General features: G+C 39.6%; 1 protein-coding gene across 5 annotated transcripts in view; it reads right to left on the bottom strand.

The window, feature by feature from the left end:
• The window catches only part of EPHA6 (EPH receptor A6), a 338956-nt gene that overhangs the window by 297301 nt on the left and 15040 nt on the right, over window positions 1–26615 (bottom strand). For all 5 annotated transcript variants that reach the window (XR_004426440.1, XM_033146746.1, XM_033146748.1 and 2 more), the window contains exon 2: window positions 12806–12870. Coding sequence is in view for 4 of the 5 variants with exons in the window: in XM_033146746.1 (XP_033002637.1) it covers window positions 12806–12870 (65 nt within the window). In the remaining variant the exon portion in view is untranslated. The remainder of the gene's footprint in view (window positions 1–12805; window positions 12871–26615) is intronic.

The following is a 26615-nucleotide window of genomic DNA, read 5'->3' as shown; positions in this document are numbered from 1 at the left end:
ACATATTTATGTATATTGAAGCAACTGGGTAGGGCTTTGCCATGTACAAGATTACATCAAGGCAAATGAAACTGTGGAACAATGCACTGTGCCAAGATATGTTATACCATGTATAAACTGGAAAGAGTGGGAAATAGGAATACATTTTTCAATCTTACAACTTGCTTAAGTGGGTAAATTTGCAGTCTTCTCATAGTCCAAATAAGATTTAACAATAGAGCTCAGCTGAGTAGGTATGCTGTCAAGACGTCTGTTGTATCAAATGTTATGTCTGTATGTACATGCATGTTTATTAACATAATTTGCATTTATAGTCAATAAAATCATTGCAAAAACACTTGAACAATATAATTTTAGCAGAACAAAATATGGAAGTACAAACAGCAATATTTTAAATGAATCTGAAAATAGCTTTTCTTTCTTCCAGAGGAGTTTCCATGATACCCAGAATATCTGACAGTTCCCAGGGACAGGAAACAATGTATAATGGGCATTTGTCAACTGTGTATAATTAATATGCATACACACTCCTTACTTCCATGTCTGACTAAAAATATAAATCAGGCACCCAGAAACATAGGGACCTTAAGCAATAGGTTTTAAAGAAGGTAAAGGATACCATCAAATCCAACAATTTTTCAAAACACAAAAGGAATTTCATGGGAAGTGGGAACATGTCAAATAAATAAAATAATGTATTTATTAAATATATTTTAGCCAACCCCTCATCTAAAGTTCTCAGAGTGCATTACACTTTATTTGAAACCACAAAAACAAATAAAATAGCAGAGAAAACAACAATACAAATCACTCAAAAAACCCTAGAGAACCTACAATGGCACTCACTGCAGTGGCAGGCTAAAATCCCGCAAATGCTTGGGCAAACAGGTCCACTGTTACCTGATGCTGAAATGCTAAGTGTTGACACCAATCATGCTTCCAGGAGGAAGAAGTTGAAGCTGGGCGCTGAACCAAGGTAGGCAAGTGGGACACTGGACAGAGGAAGTATACCTCTGAATACCAGATACTATAGAAAAATGGAAGAGGAGACTGAATATGGATTTGCTTCTAGGCTTGTTTTTACTTCCTATGATATGCCTTTGGTTAATGTTACCTACAACTGCTTACTCTGATTGGCAATGAATCTCTAGTGCAGAAATAGGCAAATTCAGCCCTCCAGATGTTTTGGGACTACAACTCCCATGATCCCTAGCTAACAGGACCAGTGGTCAGGGATGATGGGAATTGTAGTGCCAAAACATCTGGAGGGCCGAGTTTGCCTATGCCTGCTCTAGTGTCTTCAGCAGAGGGCTTCTCCAGTCCAGCCTCTGAAGATTCCTCCCTGTACTGGAGAAGCAAGGGACTGAAGAAGGTGCTTTATAAATGCAAAGCATGTGCTCTACTACTGAGCTATTGCTCTCTTACTGAAGTGCCATATCTTTCCCCCCTGAATATTCCTACTTGTAGGGTATAAAATGTACTCTGAATTTTAATAAAGGCGCATTATCTAGTAGCAGTACATCAAAAGGACTGCCATTGGTAAGAATTTAAATGCCCATTTAGTGTCCAGCACAGAGCCCAGCATCTATTCACAAATCATCACAACTGTAATATATAGTGTCTTACTTTCTTTGAAATCTGTGCATATTTATTTATATTTAGCTTTTAGATGTTATCCACAAAAGCTGCAATTCGGCCCCTTACTATTTATACATAACTCTCATTGATGTTTACTGGTGCATATGGCAATATTGCTTGGGAGAAAAAAACGTGCATTTTATATGTTTGTGTGTGCATGGCAAGTTAATGTTTCTTATACAGTTTAAGTGTCAGAAAAAAGAATGTGAAAGTTACTAAGTTTAATGCAATCTGTGAAAAGACCTCCCCAAAGATAAAACCTTATGGTAGTCATTGCAGTAACACCTGTTTGCTCCTTTGTGCTTGCCATCATGACATATTTGGGATGTGCTATACTGGCAAGTTAATGCCAACAAGACACCCCTGAATTCTCTGTTTCAAAATCAAAACCATTATGTGTTGTAAATATCATGTTACATTGCTAATGTCATCCTGGTTTTACTTTTTTTCTTTTAAGGGAAAGAGAAAATAACTAATGGATACACCACTGGAACTGGAGTCAGGGAGAATTTGGGATCAAGTTCCAGAAATGGCCTAGGGAAAGCTTCTACCTTTCACACTCAATCCCCGAAGTTGCAAATTGGTATTCATATTGTGAGGACCAACATACAAACATAGAAAAACAAGGTACCAATTAGTGACATGCACAACAATTATGGAATGAGCGAATAAGAGATAGAAGGAACTGGACAGCAGATTTTGTGAACGTAGAAGTGCAGTAAAGAGACATTAGAGGGAGTGCAGACAATATAGCTTGTTGAATGCAGAGGCTAGGAAGGGTGTAAAAGGAGGATGTCTAATCAGCAGTGCATTTTTTCTGGGTGTATGCAGGAGAACGCATACCCCCTAAACATTTTGTGAATATTTGTACTTTTGTCCATTCACTGTATTTATTCTTCCTGATTTGAACTATAAAATGGTGATTTTCTTGAGTAAAACGAGAGTACCCCTAAACATTTTTTTTAAGGAAAAACACTGCTAATCAGGGCTGAAAGATGGTCAGCGCTACTATGACTTGTTTTAAATCCATACACAGAAAAGGTGCTAGGTTAATCACTTTAAGGAAAAAAATCAAGTGCCATGTAGTGTGTGGTAACTGGAATAAAAATACACATACAACCTGATTATTTTTATCTGATAGTAGGAAAAGATAAAGCTGTTATAAAAGGCAGGAGTCCTTAGAGCAACTAAATGGGCAGCTCCAGTAAATGCCCTTAGTTACTGTGGCATGAAATGAGGAGCTAAAGCTAATCCCTTTAGCTATCCCACATGAAAATGAGATCTAAAGCTAATCCTTTTACAGTAGCTATACCACATGAAATGGGGTATTTAAGCAAATCCCCTTAATCATCATGGCAAGAATCAGGGAGCTAAAGTCAATCCCCTTAGCTATCCCACATGAAACAGAGAGCCAAAGCAATCTCTTTAGCTATGCTGGAGTTAAAAAGGAACTCCATCAGCCCCTTTAAGCCATTATGACTTGAAATGGATACTAACATATTTCTCAACACAGAAAGGCCCTAATTAGGGAAACAATAATATCTACTGGTGCAGTGAACTGGTTGCATTCATATATTACATGCTAATTGCTCTTTTAATTACTTATATTGACAATATAAATCACAGTAAGAGCATATTGTACAAAACTAAACGTGGTCTTAAAAGGTGCAGACCACAAGATGAAGAAAGTTGAGAACTATGGATAAAGACAGCCCCATGCTTTTATCCATAATTACCTGACAGGTCACTGGCCATTAATGCAACCCTTGGAAATAGTTTCCCATATAGGGCATTGTGTTCATGAAGTGCTAGGTCTTGATATTGTGCAACTCTAAGGACATTAGCATTAGTGCAGGGACCTTGAAATACATTTGCAAAAACCTTCAACACCCGACTAGGCAGCCAGCTTCCAGACATTTCCAGGAACCGCCACCTCAGCTGTGAAAGGCTCCACAGAGCTGCAGGGGTGTGTGGTAGGTTGAGGATATACTTGCCTCAGGATATACTTGGTTGAGGGTATCCTTGCCTCACAATGACACTGCACTGTGGAAGAATTTAAACAACCGATATAAAGTCAACATTGGATCATTGAGCTATATGTGAGGTTGCTAAGTAGAAACAGTGCTGGACCAGATGTTTACTGCGCCAAGTACATCTTAATCCTGTTTTTATCATCATCACCATGATTTTATTTTTATGTTGCTTTCCTATAGTTAAAACTATGCTCTAGGCAACTTACAACATAATCACAAACATAACAAAAGTCATAAATAATAAATAAAACACATCAAAAAGTACACAACCAAATTGAAATAATATCCACATAAATCATAAGATCTAAAAATAAAGATGCAAAAATTAATATCATTAGGAACAAAAAACCCAAACAAAGCACCCTAAACAATACCGCAGCCCAAGAGTGTGTTTAGCAGCTTTTGTAGCTGGAGTCAGACAGGGCCCCACCCTCCCAGACCAGGTGGGAAAAAGGCTTGCAATGCAGGGAGCCGGTCTTCCAGGACTAATAGCCAAGATCTTGCTGGCGTGACTCGCAGACTATTTGAAGGAGCTTGTTCTTGTACGTGTCAGCCAGCCAGCATCTGCATGGCCACTTCTGCTTCTTGTACTCCAGAAATGTCAAAAGAATCGTAGAGTTGGAAGCGATTCCAAGGGTTATCTAGTCAAACCCCCTGCAATGCAGGAATCTCAACTAAAGCATCCAAGACAGATGACCATCCAACCTTTGCTTAAAAACCTCCAGTGAAGGAGAGTCCACAACCTCCCAAGGGAGTCCATTCCATAGTGACACAGCTCGTACTGTAAGACAGTTCTTCCCAATGTTTAAGTTTAGTCAGAATCTCCTTTATTGTAACTTGAAGCCATTGGTTTGAGTCCTACCCTCCAGGGCAGGAGAAAACAAGCTTGCCCCATCTTCCATGTGACAGCCCTTCAGATTGTTATCATATCTCCTCTCTGTTTTCTCTTTTCCAGGCTAAACATACCTAGCTCCTTCACCTGTTCCTCATAAGGCTTGGTTTCCAGATTCCTGATCATCCTGATATCCTCCTCTGCACATGTTCCAGTTTGTCAATTTATCCTTGTTAAATCGTGGCACCCAGAACTGGACACAATATTTCAGGTGTGGTCTGACCAAGGCAGAATACAGAGGTACTATTACCTCTGTACACTATACTTCTGTTTGTGTAGCCTGGAATAGCATTAGCTTTTTTTGCTGCTGCATCACACTGTTAACTCATCTTAACATGTACTACTAGTAAGCCAGGTGTCCCCCCCTTCTTATATTTGTGTATCTGGTTCTTCCTGCCTGTGTGCAGAACCTTACATTTCTCCCTACTGAAATTCATTTTGTTGGTTTTGGCCCAGTTCTCCAATTTGTTAAGGTCTGTTTGAATCCCAATTCTGTCTTCTGTAGCATTAATTACCCCTCCAGTTTGGTATCACCTGATTTTCCCCTTTGTCATTCAGCCTCATTCTCCACATACTGTATTTTGTTACCATCTTGCTGACTCCGTCCACCAAAGTCTGTCTTCTGTCGCTTTTGAACTCAGTTCCTAATTTTCCACACAGAAACTGTTGGATGGCCTCCATACTAGTGCTGCAGATGTCATCAGATAAGTAGGAGAAGGTTTGTGTCTCTAGTGTTCAGATGTAAGTCAGTGCCTGCAGCAACTCGCACACTAGGTTTTTGTTGATGTCTAAGTCTGCAAGCTGTTCAGGGAAGCCAGCATTTCCCTCAGCTTGTTGCTTACTCCCTCCCTCTTCCCCTTCCCACAGTACATCTCTCTTGACCTCCTCAGGCGGGCCCCTTCTACAACCAGTGCCCTTCAGTTTGGCAACAAGCATTGGTTTGCTCTTGCTTTCTTTAAAATTATTAAATGTGCCCTTCAGTTTCAGAACAAAAAAAGCTTTCAGGGCAGCTCACATAAAACAAAAACAAAAATATTTTTAAATTTTTAATTTAAAGTGGGGAAATAACCTTTACAGATTATAAAATAATAATAAAATAGTTTTAATTTTAAAACACGGAGCAACTCAGAAACTGCAGAAGCTGGCATACTTGAATCCAGGCTGCCCAGTTCTTAAGGTAACAAAATCATTTAAAAAAAATTTTTTTTTGGAAGATAGCTTCAGTTACACAGGCATTCTCTGCTACCAAGTGGACAGGCTGCTATTCATAAATTTGAGAGAAAATTCCTGAACAACCCTTGACATACTAAATGGTATTGGACAATTTTTTTTATCTCAGCCTCACTTACCGATTTGTAGACTAGAAATCTTAGCAACTTACTTATGTGGATGGATGAGATAATGAAAATCACAGAAATGTGTATTTGTTTTTTGAGCCTGATACTCAATGGTAGTGCTACATTTAACATACTGTATTTAGACAGCTAGCTATGAGGTGTCAACTTTGTGGCTAAAAGGAGAGTTTGAGTCTTTTTTGAAAATAACAGAATCTCTAATGACAAGTGCTTGAACTTTGCTCCTGCATCACGATATCTGTGGAAATGTGGCAATTTCTGAAACGTTTCTGAGGCAGTGACGTGCAACTACTCCACTTGATAGCTTCAGGGGGTGATGCTGAATAAAATTACTGTTAGTGGTACTTCCTTAGCCTTAAAAATATATCAGAACATATACAGATATACTTGCAATGCATCTTGAATTTCCATAAACATCGTCTTTATGTTCAGCATGCAAGCTCATTTCCCATCTTTCCCAAGATTTCAAATATTCAAGTAGACTTATTATTCTTTACACTTCCTGCCCTTTTCAGCATTGTATGTGTGACTACAAACATACAAACTGTACTTTTCCAACTGGGTGAATATCCAAACCAAATCAATTTCTTTTAGCAAATAGAATAGAATTGAGCATGTGTGCGCGCACACACACACACACACACAGAAGTGATGTCAGAAATGCAATGGCAGAAATGGAGAGCAAGAGTGGGCTGCTATGTACATAGTGTTGTTGGACACTGAAGGCTACTTGCAATTGAAGCTGCAGGTTCCTACCACAATTTCAAACAAAGGACATATTGCCTTCCAATAAGGGATTGACCTACACCAGAGGCAAGGAACCTCTGGTCTGCAAGCCAATCTTGGCTCACCAAGGTCAATGCAGAGTGTGTCCTATCAGATTGGCCATTGTCTAAGGATGAAATCAGACATGCCACTAAATATGCCCCAAGAAGCCACATGGGGAGGTGTGACTTTCATCAGCAGTGCAAAGTGTCCACACTTGTTGTTTCAGAAGGAAAATTCATGGTGTGGTTTCTAATGATAGGCTACATCTAGTTTGGCCCTAAAAGCCTTGAGAAGCTACAAACATGTATCACTTCAAGACAAATGATCATAGCTAACAAACTGCTAGTGGACTGACAGCTATGAGATAAACAATGCAAAGAGAGAAAGAGGGGAAGAGTGAGAGTGAGATGCCAGAGAGCCTAACAATGTTATCAAATTGGTTTAGGAAAAGACAAATATTCTATGGCTGAGTGAAAAATATACTGTGAATCATTATAAAAGGAAAGAGCAAAATCATACATCAACTGGAAGCAAGCAACAAACCACAAAATCCTCAAAATCAACAATATGAAACAACTGTTTGCATAGTATGATAAATTTAGCACCACAGACGCCTTCCTCAAACTTTTAAACAAATAAATAAATAAATCAGCAACTGGAAATTATTCAAAGCCTTAGAAGAGCTCACTAGGGAGTGGAATACATTTATGAAGCGAAGTAATTACGTCTGTGGTTAATTTCATCGGAAGCTTGCTAACTGACAAGGAAGCATTTACAATAGCTGCAATCACAGGGATTACATGTTCTCGGGAGTCCTGCTGTAGCCAAACAATCTGGGGTGCTCACACTAGACTGTTCAATGCAGATGTGTTCTAATTAGCTATTTTAGACACAGGTGTGCATATAAAAAAGTAAGCACAGCTTACTGATGAGCTGGAAGATTCACAAGAAACTCCCCGTTTAACACTGGCACCATGTGGATTCCAGGCTCAGCATTCATTTAAAAATAAAATAGTGTTTGTTGCCCTTCCCCTTGTAAAGATAGCCTTGAAAATGTAAACTTCAAATTGATCCACTGAGATGAAAGCTATGGCTTTTGAAGCTACCGTGAGAGTAAATTTGGCAGCTCTTGTCCTAGCAAGGCTCTTATTCCTTTAATATTAACCTGCTAAATCTTCAGTGGAGGCCCTCTTGAATGCCCCAACTTCCTCAGGTGAATGTGTGGTTGTAGGGAATGTAGGGAGTGGGTTTTTTCTGCGGCTGCACCTAAGCTCTAGAACTTCTAAGGGATGTCTGTTTTGCGCCTTTGCTAATATACCTTTACTGGGCAGTAAAACAAACAAACAAAAATCGACATTCCTTTTTCTTATAAACAGCATTGGTTCATAAGTGTTTTTATTTGCTGAGACTTAGAAAAGCTCTGCTGAAATTGGTTTTAGTTGGATGATTTCTTTTTTATTCTACTGGTCTTAGCTTCGTGTTTCAGGTTTTTTACTTTCAGATGTTTATGTTGCTTTGACATCTTGTTTCTTGTTAGCTACCTTAAACTAGTCTTATTTATCTTATGTACTTATTCAAACAATAAATAAAAGCTGCGTAACAGCCAAAATTCAGCTTTCTCCACCATTGCATTTCCATTCAGGGAAAAGTGTTACCTGATATATTTCAACCTGTTTAAGACAGAGCGACATAGCTGTCAACTTTTCCCTTTTCTTGCGAGGAATCCTATTCGGAATAAGGGAATTTCCCTTAGAAAAAAGGGAAAAGTTGACAGCTATGCAGAGCGATCCTGCTGAAGAAAGAAAGAAAAGTTGCAACTTTAGGTGGACTTACTCCTGCCCTTGCCTTGCTCACCATGGTCGGTAAGGGAGGTAGCAGACAATAGGAATGGAAAGGAAACACTTGAAAGAAAGAGTGGAACTTGACAGTATAGACAGCTGCCAGTCAGCATGGTCATTACTGAGCTAAGGTAGGCCACTGGATAAAGTCAGTCTAAGGCAGCTTCCTATGTCCATTTATCTCTAGTCTCACATAAGGATATTTGAAAGTTATGCACCTGACAAAATGTCAGCTCTAGGCAAGAATCACATGAATGGAGTTTCAATACATTAGAAACCACTGTTGTACAGAATTGCCAGGTACTACCTATTTCTTCCAAATCCATAATTGACTATGCCTTATTTCTGATTAACACAGTTCTAAAGAGAAACCTGATCTTTCAGATCTCTCTCTCTCTCTCTCTCTCTCTCTCTCTCTCTCTCTCTCTCTCTCCTTTAATGGCAGTATTACCACACAGCCTACATGCACATTTCATGAAATGGCTTTCTAATTTTAGTAGGTCCAATGACAAATAACTTTCTGGGCCCTTTTCTGAAATACTGAGCCCAACTCCTGCTTATGGAATTATAAAAATGAGAAAATAACAAATGATTGAAACATGAGGAAAATTGTCACTTCAAACACTGAGGGAAGCAGCACACCAGAAAGCAAACCCTTCATAGATCTTCCCAGCAGTTCTGAAGCTTTATCCAATAGACATGAGATTTCCCCACCCCTACTCCGACCTATTCAGAAGTGATAAAATGATAATAGAGAGTACCGATTTTATGGAGAAAAAAGACACTGAAGGTAGCAAGGAAGCTGCTGGAATAGTGGGGAGTAGCAAGCAGTTTGGTCTCCTCTAATTTGCTTGTTTCCCTCAAGAATCAAGTATAGGAATTTGTTACTGGGTTTTCATTAATTTCTTCAGATGGATGGAAATAATAAAACAGAATGTCTGGATATCATTTTAAAGAGTAGTCATGTAATCAACATAAGGGTCTAAACTTGACAGTTTTCAGAAAGGTATGCCTCTAATTTTTACAAAGAAACAGAATATGCCATATTCAGTTATTCATATTGTAGACCTATACAGAGCTATTTTTAATGCTCACTTCTGGTGGGACTTTTAATTTCAGATGGATATGAATTAGTTTTAAAATTGGAATCATCTGCCTCTTATCATCCTATTGATTTTAAGAAGGATTCTGCAGATGAATATAATACCACATCTTGTTTTCTCTCTGTATTCCAAGGAAAACACATTTCAGAGTTAAAAAATATAAAAAACAGAGGACTGCAAATGTAAATTGTACTTATTAATAGACTGGAAATACAACCCGAGAATAAAAAGGATTGTAAAACCTTGAAAAATTTAATCCATAAACTTGAAAACAGTCTAAGATTAAGAAATGCCATATTGCTTAAAGTCCCTAAGGGCAGAGTCACTAAAAGAACTTTTAAAATAGATATTTCAGTATTGAGGAAATATAATATATATTCCTAGAAATAAAAGAGCCAAAGGAGGAAACAAAAATTAAACCACTTTCAATACTCTGTGTGCACAACCAAGCAGGACGTTCTGCTGCACAAAACCCACTAAATTGAAAAGGAGTTGCATGGTGATATGTGCCCCACATCTCTGATTATTTTGCACCATCTCAAGCATCGTCATAAAAACTCAGCATTGAAAAGGCAACACAACACATAAAAATAAATTATATACTGCCAACAGAATTGCTTAATTTAAAGAGTTCTCAGGATAAGAAGCTAATCTATAAAATGGATTAAGTGCTTAAATATATTGCATCTTAATTAAAAGTTGAACTATACAAGTTCTTCCAATGTGCTGTTAAGTGAACTAGCCAAGTGGAAAGCGTAACCCGATTTCTGAAGTGAAGAACTAATGATTTCTAGCGGGGTAGTGTCTCCTTTTCTCAATCTCTCACATGCACCAATCAAATTGAATTATGAATTTCTAGCTGCTCCCACCTTTATGTTTTAATCATGAGAGCACTCCCGCCACTTACTTCCAGCTGTAAACATATAGGGCCTAGTTTTATAGATAAGTGTTTACTCCTTCATGGAGAGCACATGTTGCGGTGGGGGCCAGCAAGTCACCCCTCCAGAGTTGGGCGGGAGCGTACAGATGGCCATGGCTACGATTGGGTCCTTGGTGTTGTTGGGGAGATTTTTATGTTGCAATGTGTTGATGGACAGCCCAGTGGGTTTAAAATGCTTGGCATGCCTTGCAATATTCCTCTTTGCTGTGTGCAACAGATCATCCGCCCTCCCCCCCCTCTCGTTTATTAGTCCTCTGCATTGACCTTGCTATGCCTGTCATGGGGTCGTCTGCTTTTGTGGCAGGGGGCTGGTAGGAATTTTTCCATCTGGCTGATTGGCTGGTGCCTTCTGGTTTTCGCCTACTGCGTAGCAATGAGTCACAACTTGTAAGGTTGGTGGTTAGGCATTGGTTATTACGTTGGTTGGTGGAGGGGAAGTGGTTGGCTGTGCCTGCCCCTCCAATGCTGCTGCTGCGCAGGGAATTCCGTTAAAGGAAACCAGGGGCTTGCAATGCTTTTGTCCGTATCCCCCGGTCGGGGGCCAGGGCCGCGCAAGAGCTGTCTGTGGTGTGAGTTATTCTGAGGGGTGATTGGGGACCTCGACGAGCAACTGCTATGCACAGAAAAGCATGTGGACTGTCAATATTCCTTTTTTGCAATAAGTTACTTTCATTTGCCAATCAGAAGCTGATTCCAAGATCTTTTTAATAATCCCTTCATATCTAAATAGTGCCAGAAGATTGAGATCACATAAGCAAAGCTTGAGACAAGTGGTTCTCCAGAGGTGCCCATTATGGAAATTTCAGCAACGCTAGACTCTGAAGGCGACACATCATGGACTTGTCATTCTCACATGACATTACTTTTGATATTACCTGACCACAGTGAGTAGACCACATACCGCAGTGGCTTGTACACTGGTAATGTAATGTCAAAATGAGCCATAGGAACCAACTCCTAGGGGCTGAGGTCCCTTCGCCCCCCCAATAAGGCATTGCCATTCAAGTAGTGTGTGCGTGTGCTCTGTCATGTGATTATGTGGGGCAGGGCTTACCCGAGCCACCCCAATATTTTAGTCAAGTTGGCACTCCTGGAAGGATCCTTGAACAGCAGAAGCCAAGAGAGAAGCCGAAAGGCCCAGCAGGCTGGAAAATTATTTTTGCCCTGGGCGTGGGGCCAAGTGCCACTATTGGTCAGTTGGTCCCACACCCAGGGGAATTCTAATTCCTGCCGCCATTGGCCAATTTGGTGGCAGGAGGATGATCCAGCCTGTAATACGCCAGTTCACAGAGGAACCCCGGGGCTCGCCTGCAAAGCCGTCTGCCTAAGAAGGAGCGAATGGACCTACTGAAAAAAGGCTAGGCTAGAATTATTTTGCTGTTCATATTTTATTTACTGGAGCTATCATGTTTATATATTGGTCTCCTATCAAAATTGAAACAGGTGTACAGAATCACTCCATTGGCTCATTGCATACCCATAGTATTCTGAAACTTTGTTTAATTTCTACAAATAGGAGTGCTGTGATAACTTCTAACAAAACGTGTCAAGACTAACAGTTCACCAGCTATGACAACTGAGGCATCATAAAGCACTCCCAGCAATTCGTATCCTCAGTATTTTATATTTGCATAACATCATGGCCAGAATCCAACAGCTGACTAATGCAAGTGCAGCTAGGGCTTTCCCCTTGTTAAGCAACAGCTTGCATTTGCTGACCCATGACTTCCATAGCTAGCAATGGGACCCTGTTTTGCAGATGGTTCATTGAACTGGGGTTAATGTTTGCAATAATGAACTTTTAAACCTGACAAAACAAAATCTAGGTAACATTCATATTCTTAACAGCAGGTAGGGAAATTTGCTACTTACACTTTTCAAATAGCCCTAATATACATTTTAAATCATGCTCAATATGATTTGAAGTGTAACATTCAATTTCATGCATATACTTTTTAAAATAGTAAATCATAATTTTCACAAGGTTGCAAAAAAGATATTCACACCTTAGCAACAACAAAAATCCTGTCATAAATATTTATGCTGTTTTGTATGTATAGCATTTTATATATGCAGTTCTATTATTAGAAATATTTACTAAATGCCAGTTTTTCTTTGAGCTAAGTACTTTGAGCTGAGTACTGCTCCTACTGCATTAGTCCTCAAAGTTACTGCCCACTTGTTTGACTTTATTTTAAAACTGCAAATACAGAGTAATCAAAATCTAAATAGACTTACCCCATTTAGAGGATAGGTTTTCCATCCTAGCTCTCCAATTGCAGTGGTTGTATCAAGCAATACAACTAGAAATAAAAAAAGTTAATTAGTTGAAAGAAAAACCCACTTTATACAGATATGAAAAAGACCTCTTATAGGTTTACAACTTGTGTGTAAATAACAGCTGCTTTGATTTTTTTTTACATATCTCAGATAATAAAACTTACTTATAGCAAACACTTACTTTCTACAAAAATAAGAAGAAAGATTGGCAAGTTCTGAGGTTAGTGTTAAAACATAACACATTAACACAGAAATACAAAGTGAAGTTGAAAAACCATAATGAAAGAAGAAAGAAGGGCAGTTTAATGACAATGAATGCCCATTCTTACATCAGCTCTGCAATAAGGCTCCTCCTCCTTCCTTTCTAAAAGTTCAAGGTCATGGGAAAAAGCCCCATGCTATGATTTCTTTCCACAGCAACATTGCTTCCATTACAGGGTGACACTGTTGTGGGAAGGGGCAAGGCAAGGGCTCCTCCTATGTGACCTTACCTGTGTGCTATTGGTGCTCTATATGTAAGTAAAATATACACCTGGAAGGAGCTCAATGTATTAAACCCAGGTGTGGAAGTTTCCACCTTCCCATTGGAACAGGCAAACCACCTTTCCAATTTAAAGTGCTGTAGGTTCAGCCAGATTATTTGCTACATAGTAAGAATGTTCAAAATGCCCATGGTTGTGCATAATTCCCACCTGAGTTTTGACTGCCATTTTGTGTTGGGATTATACACCTCCCGAGCTGCAGATATGTAGATTGTTGCATGTCACATGTCTGTTTACATTCCAGCACAGATTGCTGGCGTGAGCGGAACTTCCGCTCTGTATTGCTTTTGTTTTCAGTCTCTCTCCGAGAAGACAGCGAGGAGAGAAGCCATGTTTCCTTTGTCCTGATTTATGTATAATAAATGCGTAGTTTAGTATTGTGTCCACGCCTTAAGCCTCATTTGTTGCGCAGTTTACACTGCTGAGCAATGTGTGCTCAAGGCTGCTCTGCAGCTTGAGTCACAGATGCACGTCGGAGGAGCAGAAGTCGATGGATCTCACCTCCGCAGTGGCAAGGCTAAGAGGGGAGACGCTCCAGCTGGGGCCGAGCCAGCTAGCTTTTCATCCCCGATTCTCACATTTTGAACCTAACCTACTGGTAATCTCTTTGTTTTCCATATCAGCAAAGTATATGCATTTCTGCTACTATTTTCTAATGTGTGTGAAAGAACATCCAAAATTTTGCATGGATGAGTGTGACTGAAGAAGGAACACACAAACTAGGATGAACCGCAAAGGCAATTAAATTGCTGGTAAAAGTGCTTTTATTTGCATTATTCATCCAATGTAGTTTTTGATATTTTGTGGAACTTTGAAAAAGTGTCTAATTGCTCTATGGAGAAAAAATAAAGTTCAATTTTGGAAGACCCAAGGGTAGTGAGCTTTGTCTTCAGCAATTTATTTTAAACTGTGAGCCTCTGTAGATAATACATTATGCACCTAATATTTCTCTAAGTAGAAATGACAGTTCAGCAGCAGCATTAGGTGACCATAAAATCTAATCTCTGTAGTAAGTCTCTGGTTTGCTTATTCTTCAGGGAAACTTTGTTATAAGTCGAATGTATGATGTTTGAATAATAAAATGTGACATAATTAGAGAGTCAAATCACAAAGGTATTGATTAGGAAAATGTAATACAAGACAACTGGGTTACGAACCTACAAGCTGTCCAGTTATAGTAAACCTCCACAACTAAGAGGGCAAAACACATCCTGGACTAATTGATTAAGCTGTCTGCGGACAAACGCCGACCTCGGTCTATAGAGCGAGATGAGCGCGCAACCTCAGAGTCGTCCGCGACTGGACCTAACGGTCAGGGGTACCTTTACCTTTACCTTTAATCCTTATCCTAGTATACAAGGAGTGATGAGGCAAGCAATACACGGAATGGCTTTTACATCCCAAAGCCAAACAAGATGCTGCTGAATATTCACCAAGTACGTCTTTGGTGAAAACTAGAAATACTTGTTTTGTATCACTGATAACATAGAAGACCACTGAGTCCAGACTCAAAATCACCTAACTGCTCCACTGCCTAGAGTTGCTAAAAATACATTTCATATCTAAGTAAAGCAACTCCACAAGGACATACAGGTTGGTCTATGCATGTTTACTCAGTATTTCCCATTATATTATTAGGTCATAGTCCTAAATATGTGCTCAGAATAAAAATTAAAATGTGTTCTAAGCTAAAAAAATGAAATGTGTTCTAAGCTATCCTCTCCCTGGATCTAGAAGAAACTTTTTGAACATAGCGCCTGCTAGATGTTGTTAGACTACAACAATCAACAGCCCTTGCTAGCAGGCACCAGGTTGAGGATGGCTGAACTAGTCTAGCTCTTGTACCCGGACTTTCTGATAGTAAAGTCATCCTAGTGTGATCATCAAGTTTGCACACACAACTTATTCTTTGGTGTCAATTTATTCTTCAAAAAATAATGACAACTAAGAGCTGAAGCTTTATAAAGTAAGCCACACAACTGAATAAAATTCCAGTCTCTTTGGCAAGTACCATTAGGCAATTAAAATGGGGAAAATATGGACTCCTGACAATACAGCTTTTTTATTTCAACTTTCACTAGCAGCATTTTCTACCAAAACAACTCTAAAGGCTTAGAAAATGTTCCTGCTATGCTGAAATCTTTGACAATATTTGCATAGAAACTTTTCTAGGATAATGGGTATAATAGATGCCTACCCAGGGTTAGTATTTTTAACTATAATTTTTACCGCTGTGCAAATTGTTCTGCCTGAAGAAAACAGTGCATTCAGAATATATTCAGAAGCCACAAATAGCTGCCTGTTTTCCAAAAGAGTCTAATCCATAAGCATAACAAAAAGTATAAAGGGGATTTAAAAATTTACGTTAATACACTGAGTGCAGAAGAGTTGGCCTTTCTAAGGTTTGAAAGTGCAGAAATAAGCTTCCTATTTTGTACATTAAAAGAGAGGAAAGAGTAAGAACAAATTTGTATTGGATTTAGGTTAATTTTTTAAAAATAATAATCTTGGCCTACCCCAAGAGTTATCCATGAATAATTAGAAGTCATTATCCTTCTGTTTGCTGTGGACTAGTTTACTATAAAAGTCTGTCATTTACTTCAATGGAATGGGAAATCAGTTTGTAAATGTCCCATACATGAAGGGACTCTTCATGTACATCAATATATTGAGAGAGTGCTTTTTTCTAAAAAATAAATAAATGTTTAGGGGTACTCTCATTTTGACTCAAGAAAATCAACATTTTATAACTCAAAATGGGAAAAATAATTATAGTAAAATGGACAAAATACAAAGATTCACAAAATGTTTAGGGGTATGTGTACCCCTGCATCTCCCCAGAAAAAGCACTGCATTGAGGGAATGGTTAGATGCATGTCTTTGTTAGTGTAGTAACATCACAACAAACAAAGGGGAGTTATAGTCCAACAAAACTGGAGGTTAGCCACCCCTGCTTAGAATGTTCATAAACTTTTTATGTATTGACAGAAATACAGAGTGTCAACAGGCAAGTTTTCAGATAAAATTAAAAGATATTTGAAAGCAGTGTTTCAATAATAATAATAATTATAATAGAAACACTGCTTTCAAATTATTATTATTATTATTATTATTACTATTATTATTATTATTATTATTAATCCCCTGCCCATAGTCCTTGCTTTTCTGATGGTGTTTCTGGAAAAATCACTATTTCTTATTTGCAATTTGGGGATACTTGGAGGTCCAGATACTTGGATTTTAAAATGGTGCTATCATGCATGCATGCATTGGAGTTGGCTTCTGCTATGTGAACAAACCCAGGCTATGTCTCAATTCATTCTTTCAAGAGGTCTTGCAGTGTAAACACTGCCGAATGTGTTTGCGTTGTAGCTGCTTTATAAAACTTGCAACCAGCTTCTGAATATACCTGCTTCAGAAGCCTGTGGAGAGACTGGCTGCTGCAAAGAAAACCAACACAGCACACCACAGGTGCAAGATAGAGTCTCAATCAGGGGTAGGCAACCTAAGGCCTGGGGGCCAGATGTGGCCCAATTGCCTTCTCAATCTGGCCTGCGGACAGTTCGGGAATCAGCGTGTTTTTACATGAGTAGAATGTGTCCTTTTATTTAAAATGCATCTCTGGGTTATTTGTGGTGCCTGCCTGGTGCTTGTACATGAGTAGAATGTGTGCTTTTATTTAAAATGCATCTCTGGGTTATTTGTGGGGCATAGGAATTCGTTCATTAGTCCGGCCCACCACATGGTCTCAGGGACGGTGGACTGGCCCACAGCTGAAAAAGGTTGCTGACCCCTGGCTCTCAACAGTTGTGGGAGAACTCATTTTTGTGTTGTGAAAAAGGTGTACAACAATGTCCCTATTTTCATCTGTTACGGGTAAATGTAAGACACTTCTGAATGTCCCAGTCCCAATGTAGCATGTGCTTCTTGCAACATCCATTATCTATCTATATAAAAAACCATATATAATATAATAAGAATATCTATACAGCTTATATAAAGGCAATATAACAATAACAATGAATGAATATTTAAATAAAGAAACATTGGCGGGTCTGGAGATTGCAAAAGCAAGAAGAGCTGTGCTGGCAAGGTATGAGAAGAGCATATAGGAGAACCCCCTCTTCCTTTATAGCTGTTTACTTTTGTTGTTGTTTTATTTGCTTTTTGTTTTTGCTGGGTTTTTATTCATAAAGATACCCTTGTTCTAAATAAATGGGAGAGGAATAAAAGGAGGTGGGGGAGAAGAAAGCCCTGAGGCTAGGGGAGAGAAATACAGAAACCTGAGGTAATGTAGTTACAGGGGAGGACAGAGCAAAACCGAAAAAAGGAGTATACACTAAAGGGATATGGGAAAAGCTCACATGGGGAGCAGAAACTCAATATTACTGGCAGGAAGTTAAATGGACAAAACAGGTGGGAATCCAAGGAGGAGGAAATGATTGAAAGAAACAAGCCTGACTAGGTCATGGCAATCAGACATATGGCTTTATGGCAACCTTCACCAACCTATTTCTCTCCAGAATGATGTGGGGCTGAGGCTGATGGTAGTCCAAAACATGTGGAGGGCACCTGGCTGCCAGAGCCTGCTCAACTGTTTCACCTTTGGGGTCCCCATAAGAGCCTGCAGCATCCCTCCTACACTCTACTTGATCCAGTCAGCTTCAGAGTCAGTAGGCCAAGGATGGCAGGCTGCCACACTTAACAACCAGATGCAATCTAGAAACAGACCCATCCTTTAAATAACCTCAGGCTCGGGGCAAGCTTTTAGCAATGAAACAAAACAAAATAAAAGCATTCTACCCCTTAGGAACATGAGGCAAAATGCTGCCTGCTAAACCATGAACACCAGATTTATGGTGCTGTACAAGTGCAGGTAGCTTAACTGAGTTCTCAAGTCACTGTCTGGCATAGCTCTAAAAACATAGGCCTGAAACTGGGTGTCTCCTACTCTGAGGGAAGGAGACAGGCTGGTCCTTGCCAAGGAAGGGTGGCGTTTTAGAAAGCTTCAACCAGGATAATCTTTGCCTCTTCATTTTGTCTGGCAGGGGCTTCTGTGCCTTTTAAAAAGCTTTGTGACTGGCAAAAATGTTACAGTATGTGTTACTGTTTTTCCTGTTGTTGTAGGGTGGGAATATCTGCAGCTGTTACATTCCCGCCTGTCATGCACCTTGGAAAGCACAAAAGCTGTGTGTGGTCACTCTGTGAGAAAAGTGACTAACAAATATTATTATTATTATTATTAACAACAACAACAACAACAGTAACAACAATAATATTACAAAAAGCCAGCCCTCATTAGCTATGCCTTTTGATTTAATAGTAACAAAACAAGTAATAGAACAAGAGAGTCAACTAAGTGAGGCAGCTAACCCCAGTTCAGTTCAGGAAACGCCATTTTAAAAGTCTGTTTCCAGCTTGCTAGACACACCTTGTTGAGAATGCCAAAGGACTCAAAAGTAGGCTTCCCCTCACATCACAAACTGCCCACATTTGAACAGACTATCACTCCCTAGCAGGAAAGAAACATTCTGTTCTGCCATCAAGTAAAAATAAAAAAAATAAAACCAACCACTAAATCTTTGTTGTGCGTTAAATGGGCCAAAGTAGTCAAAATTCGTGTAGAATGTAATATTACAAACAGGAATCTGTGCTTCAGCCGTTAAATAAGTGAACTTCTTGGAGAATAATCAAAACCCTGCTGCTTTGTGAGAAAGGGATTTGCGACAAATATGTCCTAGGAAAGCAGTTCTTCTTCTGAGACTTCCAGTGGCCTGTAGTGAATATATCTGGGGGAAGGATGATTAGGCCGGTGGAGTGCAGCAGAAGTGTTGCATCACTACTCTTGAAAATGAAGTAATGTCACTTTGAGTGACTTAGTTCAAAGTAATTCTCCAAAGGTCTACTTCAGCCTTAAGTGCCTCTTATGTAATCCAGTGAGGCAAGGGGAATGTCAGTAAGAATCTCTGGAGTGCTGCTGAGGCGCTGTGGAGGCAAAGCCAAATATATATGCTGCATGCTGCATCAACAGCAAAGATGAAGGCTTTAGAATATTTGCAGCTTCTGGGTTTCAGCAAAGCGTGTTTTTCATAGTCACTAACTGCAGTTATTTTCCAATGTATTCTTCTTCTTTTTTGGTAAACTAATTCTCTTCATGAAAAAAGAAAGAAAGCTTAAATGCCTCAGAATATTTGACAGATCTAATTATTTGAAAATGAGAGGGGAGGGATATACAGAGTTAAAAGGGATATGAATATTTGTTTTCTGGTAAAAGGCTATCTGACCGCTCTGAAAGATAAGAAGTAAAATAATTTTATTCTTTTACTGGATCACAAATATTGTTAAAATTATTATTTTTTAAATGCTCCACTCAGTGCCCAGGCCAAAGCCTACTTACATCTGTAATCAATGAAGTTCTGGCACTTCCAGAATGTTGTTTCAATTTTTTCACCTGTTACTGCCTCACCCTTTCCCGTCTCCGGGGCACTCTGCACTTGGATCCCCAACATCAACTGATATAATGAACATGGAACTTTTCTGAATGAATATTGGCCTGTTATACAAATAGTACAGTTTATAACACTGTAACAGATGCGGATCTTCAACTGACCCGAGCAATTCCCAAAAGGCAGTTTGCAGTGCAAAATTGGTCTTGTGAATTAACCTTAAGAAGTTCAACAATGTACTAACAAATTGGGGGGGGGGCTTTACAAAAAGGCTTGATACAAATGGAAGGAAGATCTAGGGCAAGAATATAGAGTAGTAGGATTATATGAGGTCATATATTCATTTGTATATTTGTTAGCACTAGAAGCAGCACATTAATATATCAACAGGAAACTGGTTGCTTGTTTCCTTCAGTTAAGTTGTGGGTATGGTGTACTACCGGTAAATGTCAGCACATAATCAAATCTAATCTATTATTGATTCTGTCTTCGTTTGCAAAATGCCTATCTGTGTCCCTATCTGCAATAAACATATTTTATTCTGCATATTTCAGGTAAGATACAAGACCCTTCAGAGTGATGAATAAAAATAAGTAATACAACATGCATTAATTGAATTTTGACAATTTGGGACATCATTTTTTCCACATTCAATACTAACTTGCAGTAGCTCTTCAGAGTTTACCAGCCCTACCTGGAAATTATGGTGGTTGAATATAGGACCTTCTACAAGCAAAGCATGTGTTCTGCCACTAGGTTATGGGGGGAAATGTTGCCACAGAGTGCCATTCTGCCACCATTTTGGTGTCCCTGCTGGGGAACTGAGCTAGTAAGAATATAGCAAACTAATATAAACTGCACTTGAAAATCACCTGCTTAAACTATTGAAATGCACTAGCTCTAATCTAATCAAAGCAACATCTATCAGTTGATTTTTAACTGACCTGCACAAGAGGAACACGATGTATGTGACCTACCAATGTCTTAAGATCGCCATTTGAGGACTATTCCCACCTCAATGGCTCATTGGGGATGAAAGATAGGACAAAATAATAATTAATAGAATTAATAAATGAATCTGAATGTACAGAGTAGCTAGCTATTAGTGAGAGAATCTTTTCATCAACAGCTACCTTCCTCCCTGTCCCCTGAGAAAGGTTTATGTTATTTTGACACATTCTCATTCTTTCTTATACCTGAAGGAACGTCTCCATCCCCATAGTTCAGCCAGTGAGGGCCTTCTGGCAGTTCCCTCATTGCGAGAAAGCGGGTTCTCCTTGCGGTGGGGGCCAGCAAGTCACCCCTCTGTTGCTGGGCAGGATTGTATAGATGGCCACGGCAGTGATTGGGCTCTGGGTGTAGTTGGGGAGATTTCCATGTTGCAATTGTTGATGGACAGCCCAGTGACTATATATTGCTTGGCTCGCAGCGTGTTATACCTCTTTGCTGCGTGCATCGGATCACCCGCCCCCCTCCCTATTATTAGGCCTCTGTGTATGACCTTGCTTTGCCTGTCATGGGGTCATCTGCTTTTGAGGCAGGGGCCTGGTAGGAATTTTTCCATTTGGCTGATTGGCTGGTGCCATCTGGTTTTCGCCTACTGCGTAGCAATTAGTCACAACTTGTAAGGTTGGCGGTTAGGCATTGGTTAGTAATTGGTTGGTGGAGGGGCAGGGTTGGCTGTGGCTGCCCCTCCAATGCTGCGAAGGGGAAGGTTGGCTGTGGTTGCCCCTTCAATGCTGCTGCTGCGCAGGGAATTCCGTTAAAAGAATCCAGGGGCTCGCCATGCTTGTCCATATCCCCTGGTTGGGGGCCAGGGCCCACGCTAGAGCCCCTGGGAGCATTAGGGGAGAACGGGCGCACATTCTCTCCCCAAAGTGTTTTCCCCTTTACTGACTCCACAGGCGGGTGGATGTCAGTTCTGTCCCCAGCAGGACAGATAGTCTTAACCAATGCCTAAGCAACCACTCACGTATTTTGTATTTTAATAAAGTTGTGGCCAAAATTATGCCAAAAACCTGAAACTTAAATTTCTGTGTGAAGTGTGTTTCATTTGAGGGGTGGTTTGGAGACCTCGACACGCAAGTGACGTTACAGGGAACTAGGCAGAGGGCCTTCTCAGTAGTGGCACCCAGCCTGTGGAACGCCCTCCCACCAGATGTCAAGGAAATAAACAACTATCTGACTTTTAGAAGACATCTGAAGGCAGCCCTATTTAGGGAAGTTTTTAATGTTTGATGGTTTATTTCATTTTTTAATATCCTGTTGGAAGCTGCCCAGAGTGGTTGGGGAGGCCCGGCCAGATGGGCAGGGTATTAGTAATAAGTTATGATTATGATTATGATTATTATTTAGTGTTAAGTAAGACTGATACTGATATGTTGTTTTTTAACTTTGATGAAATGGTTTTGGTTCACAATATAACAAAAATACAGTAACATGAAATTATTTATATATTTTTATTTGTTCTGTTTTGGATGTTATTGACTGTGTGTTTCCATTATCATTTGTGCTTTTGTATTTTGTAATTTGATTTAAATATTTCTTGCCTAGAGAACCATGTTAAAAAATATAAGAAATGAATAATGCAAGATTTACTTTAAACTCCACTAAAAGGCCTTGTCATTGTGTACATGAAAGTTGCTACCCTACTTTTTTTTGTAACCTTAGTTTCAAAGGTTTGTTTTGTAGTGTTTGTTTCAAAAACTATAACTGATCTTAAGTCCTGAGATTTCAGTAGGATTTGCAGAAAGACCCTATGAGGTCACATAAGCAGCATGTTATCAGAAGCCTCACTCTGACTTTGGAGGTCCTGTCTGAATGCCCACTGTTGGATCTCTAATCCCTGAATTCCAAGTGATTTGAGCGTTTTTGATAGGATAAACTAAACTTGACCGACCAGAAACTCCAACTTAATCTGGAATTAGGTCAACTGTTTTTAGCATTCAGGGTTTTACTATTAAAAGGATTTTGTGTAGTGCTTTTTTGTGATGGTACTCACCAGTAGAGAGTATCATAACTTCTTTTACTACTGCACACAGCAGCTAATTTGTCCTGGCACCCATGGCACTTCTATCAAGATAGGAGTACCAGCACATCATTTATTTATTTATTTTTAAACCAAAAAGAGTACTGATTGTGTGTATGGTTAAACTAAGACATATTATTGAAACCGATTGCTAACAACAGATCTTTCTGACTTTTTCATTCCATTCATCTTAATTTTACACATACACTGTCCCTTTTCAATCAGACTAGTATTTCAGTTGTTTAAACTATGACATACAAATATCATTACCAGATATTACAAGTCTGAATGGTGCTATCCAAGGGAATTATGGAAGGAAGCCAGTCCTCACTCTATGTAGAGTATTTTAATAATCCTGAAATATGGTTAATGAGACGGTTGGGAGGTTCCTAATGCATGTAAAAAATTCTTTTCAACTTTGAAGCATTATTATGCTTCACAGTCATTTAGCTGGCCATTTTCACTACAAGAAGGCTGAGATTAAAGACAGTCAGTTTGAACCTAACAGAGGCAGTATTTGAAAAAAGGGTGCTTTCTCTAGAGAAATTTATTTAAAGGGCATAGGTGCCTTTTGCCAACCCATATGCCACACATACATAAGCAAGCAACACAAAATCATACTGTTCTTCAGGATAAGAAATATAGCAGTATAGCAGTATGCTTCACTAGTGTGGTCACCACAATGGAATGGCTTGGTTGTTTCAATTTGTTGGATTTTTATATGCTTAAATAAAATAAAATAAAATAATTAAATAAACATATATATCTGCTTCTGTAATTTGGAAAAAAATGACTAGCTGCTGTCTTGTCTGCTGTGCACAAATGAAGCACGGTGTTTTCCATCTTTTCCAGAGCAAAGCAGAAAGAAGGCATTTTTTTTCAATTATCTATGCTAATGAGTTCAAAAATATATGCACATTTAAATATGCACACTTAAATTTGCCTGCTATCTACAACTGACACTAAGCTACTGAAAGAAAATGCATCTGGATAGCAGAATTGCTGGAAAGAATGTCTGAAAACAGACTAGGTGATTGGCAACCCCATGGAATAACTATGATGTGTGTGGAGTGTCCCCCCCCCCCCGCGTTGTGATTTTAAAAGAGGCTGGTGGAAAAAGCAAGATGCATCTCTTCACTTCAGCACATACTGATCATTGCATTATAGCAGACAGCATTATGAATATCCACAGAGGAAGCTTCCCATGCTTGCAATTGATGCTAGAAGTTGTAAGTACAGGAAGCAGCACTGATGGAATAAGGGCACAGGGAATCTGGGGTTTGCCATATCTGCTTCCCTCATTTGAATTCTGTAATCTGTTCAAGGCTGCAAGGCGGAGAATAGGGGTACCATGTTACCTGCTAGTTTGAGCACTGCTGAATGTCTTACTGAAAAATATCAAGGGACATGTAAAATAAATTCACCCACGTGGGCCTGCACACTGCCAGTATGTAATCTGTCCCCCTGCTTTCAAACCCTCCACCACTTGCCAACCCTCCATTACTTTCCCCATAGTAACACCCTACACCTTTCCCTTTCCTCCAAATCCAACTTAGCCTGCTTTGCACTTTCCCAACCCCATTTCTGAAGCTTCGCCCTCATTTACATGCCACTTTCTCCCCCCTTCCTTTTCTGCCACCCCACTTGCATGCAGGCAGTTTCCTCAGTCACCTGGATCTTCCTCCTTCAACACATTGCAACAACTAAACCTCATTTTCACCTCCCCCCCACCCACATTCTGAAGCTACCACTGCCTAGTGTTTCACAGCCACTGTACACACACTACAGCATTATGATAAACCAGAGCAAATATATGCAGTGCAGTCATACCTCAGGTTACAGCCGCTTCAGGTTGTGCGTATTTCGGGTTGCGCACTGTGCCGAACCCAGACATACCGGAACGGGTTACTTCTGGTTTTCAGTGCTCATGCATGCACAGAAGCACTAAATTGCACTTTGCGCATGTGCAGAAGCGCCGAATCACGACCCGTGCATGTGCAGATGCAGCACTGCGGGTTGCGAATGCTGCGGGTTGCGAACGTGCCTCCTGCACGGATCATGTTTGCAACCCAAGCGTCCACTATATAGAGAAACTGGGTAGCCCCATTATATATATGTAGCTTTTGCACACCATCTATTTTCCCACCATCTATTTTCAGTTCACATGAGCTGTTCCCTGGTATATATTGTCACGGATCATTCAGTAATAAAAAACAAATAAACTAGTGCAGGACATACACCAGAGTCAACAATGATTCACATGTTATTTTGGTCCATGGAAATGTTTGTCCAAGGAAGTCTGGGGCTGTTCGTGTGAAGAATAAAAATGTATTGTACAAAGGATCCTAAGTGAACAAAAGATTCAATACGTAGCAGTAGCAATCAGATCGGTGAGCCATTAGTTAGGTTCAAAATGTAACAGTAAAGAATAAAATTGGTGTGCTGTTTCCATGAAGTCCGAGGGAAAAGGTTCCCCCTCCCCACATACACATTTAGAGGTTGTAATTTGATTTTTTTTGTCATAGCCCATTTTGCCACCTAAATATTAGAATTTTGAAATTCAGTACATACTAACAAGGTGGTGTAGGTAGCAATTCTAGACATACTTATCCTATGAGCATGTCCCATTGCTCTTAACAGAGCTTATTTCTGACTAGGCTTGTATACGATTGCATAGTAAAACCATAGGCATAGTTAATTAATACTGTATAGTCACAGAATGGGCACGAAGCAACAACAGCCTATATTCCTAATGAGGAAAATATATTGTTGAAGGATATGTAAAACATATTTAATTCTTTAATTCTCAACCTCACCGCACCCACAACTCTGTTGCTAGAATTATTTATATCCTTCCCTTTTTCCAAGGTGCTTAAGGCTGCATGTGTGGTTCTTCTTCCCCCTTTTGACCTCTGTAACAGTTCTGTGTGAGGTAGATTTGGCTGGCAGATAGTGACCTAAGGTCGCTTGATGAGTTTCATGTCTGAGTAGAGATTTGAACCTGAGTCTCCCTAGTGCCAGTCTAATAAGCTAACCACTCTAGCATATTGAAACTGGATGGCTACTCATTTCCCCATATGTAGTGACTCAAAACATTTTTAAAAGGCAAAATAGAAATAATGTTTTCCAGAGACTGATATCAGAAAGTTAAAACTGCCCTCATAAATAGGATAATTGGAGCCTATGTGTCTTCTGTATGTAGGAAGCTGCAGCTAACCTTTGAGAATACCTAGGAAGCAGCAGAGAACAGTCAGAAAATAAAAAGGGCAGCTGCAACTTCAGTCTAACCAGAGGGCCTCAGCTACAGCAAGTCACATATTACATGCACCACTGATGGGTGGGGTTTCTTTGCTTCTTTGTATTGTAAGAGGAACAGTGTCTGTATGTTTACATTGCAATGCAGCCGAAACAAATTCCAAGTATGTTGGAAAATGTACTTGGCCAATAATAAATTATTCCTATTCCTATTCCTGATAGTGTTTACTATATGTGTCTTTCTCCCTTTTGTTCTATGTGCAGAGACCATAAAATGGATCGAGACTGAAACGCTCTTGGAAAATATATATTTTACCATGCCCCGTATTTTGTATGTGCATATATAGTACCTTCACGCTGTGTTTTGTCAAGAGATAATCCTTACTGGTTTGCCTTCATCTCTCCATCAAGAGATGCCAATACAGCACTTCCCTTCCCATTCAAAACTATACGTACTTCTTGCAGTAGTCACAACATGAAAATGAAGAATGATAGAA

The sequence above is a fragment of the Lacerta agilis genome, chromosome 4 (assembly GCF_009819535.1).
Source record: "Lacerta agilis isolate rLacAgi1 chromosome 4, rLacAgi1.pri, whole genome shotgun sequence".
NCBI lineage: Eukaryota > Metazoa > Chordata > Lepidosauria > Squamata > Lacertidae > Lacerta > Lacerta agilis.
Note: the sequence above shows the minus strand (reverse complement) of the source record. Positions and strands in the feature narration are given on the sequence as shown.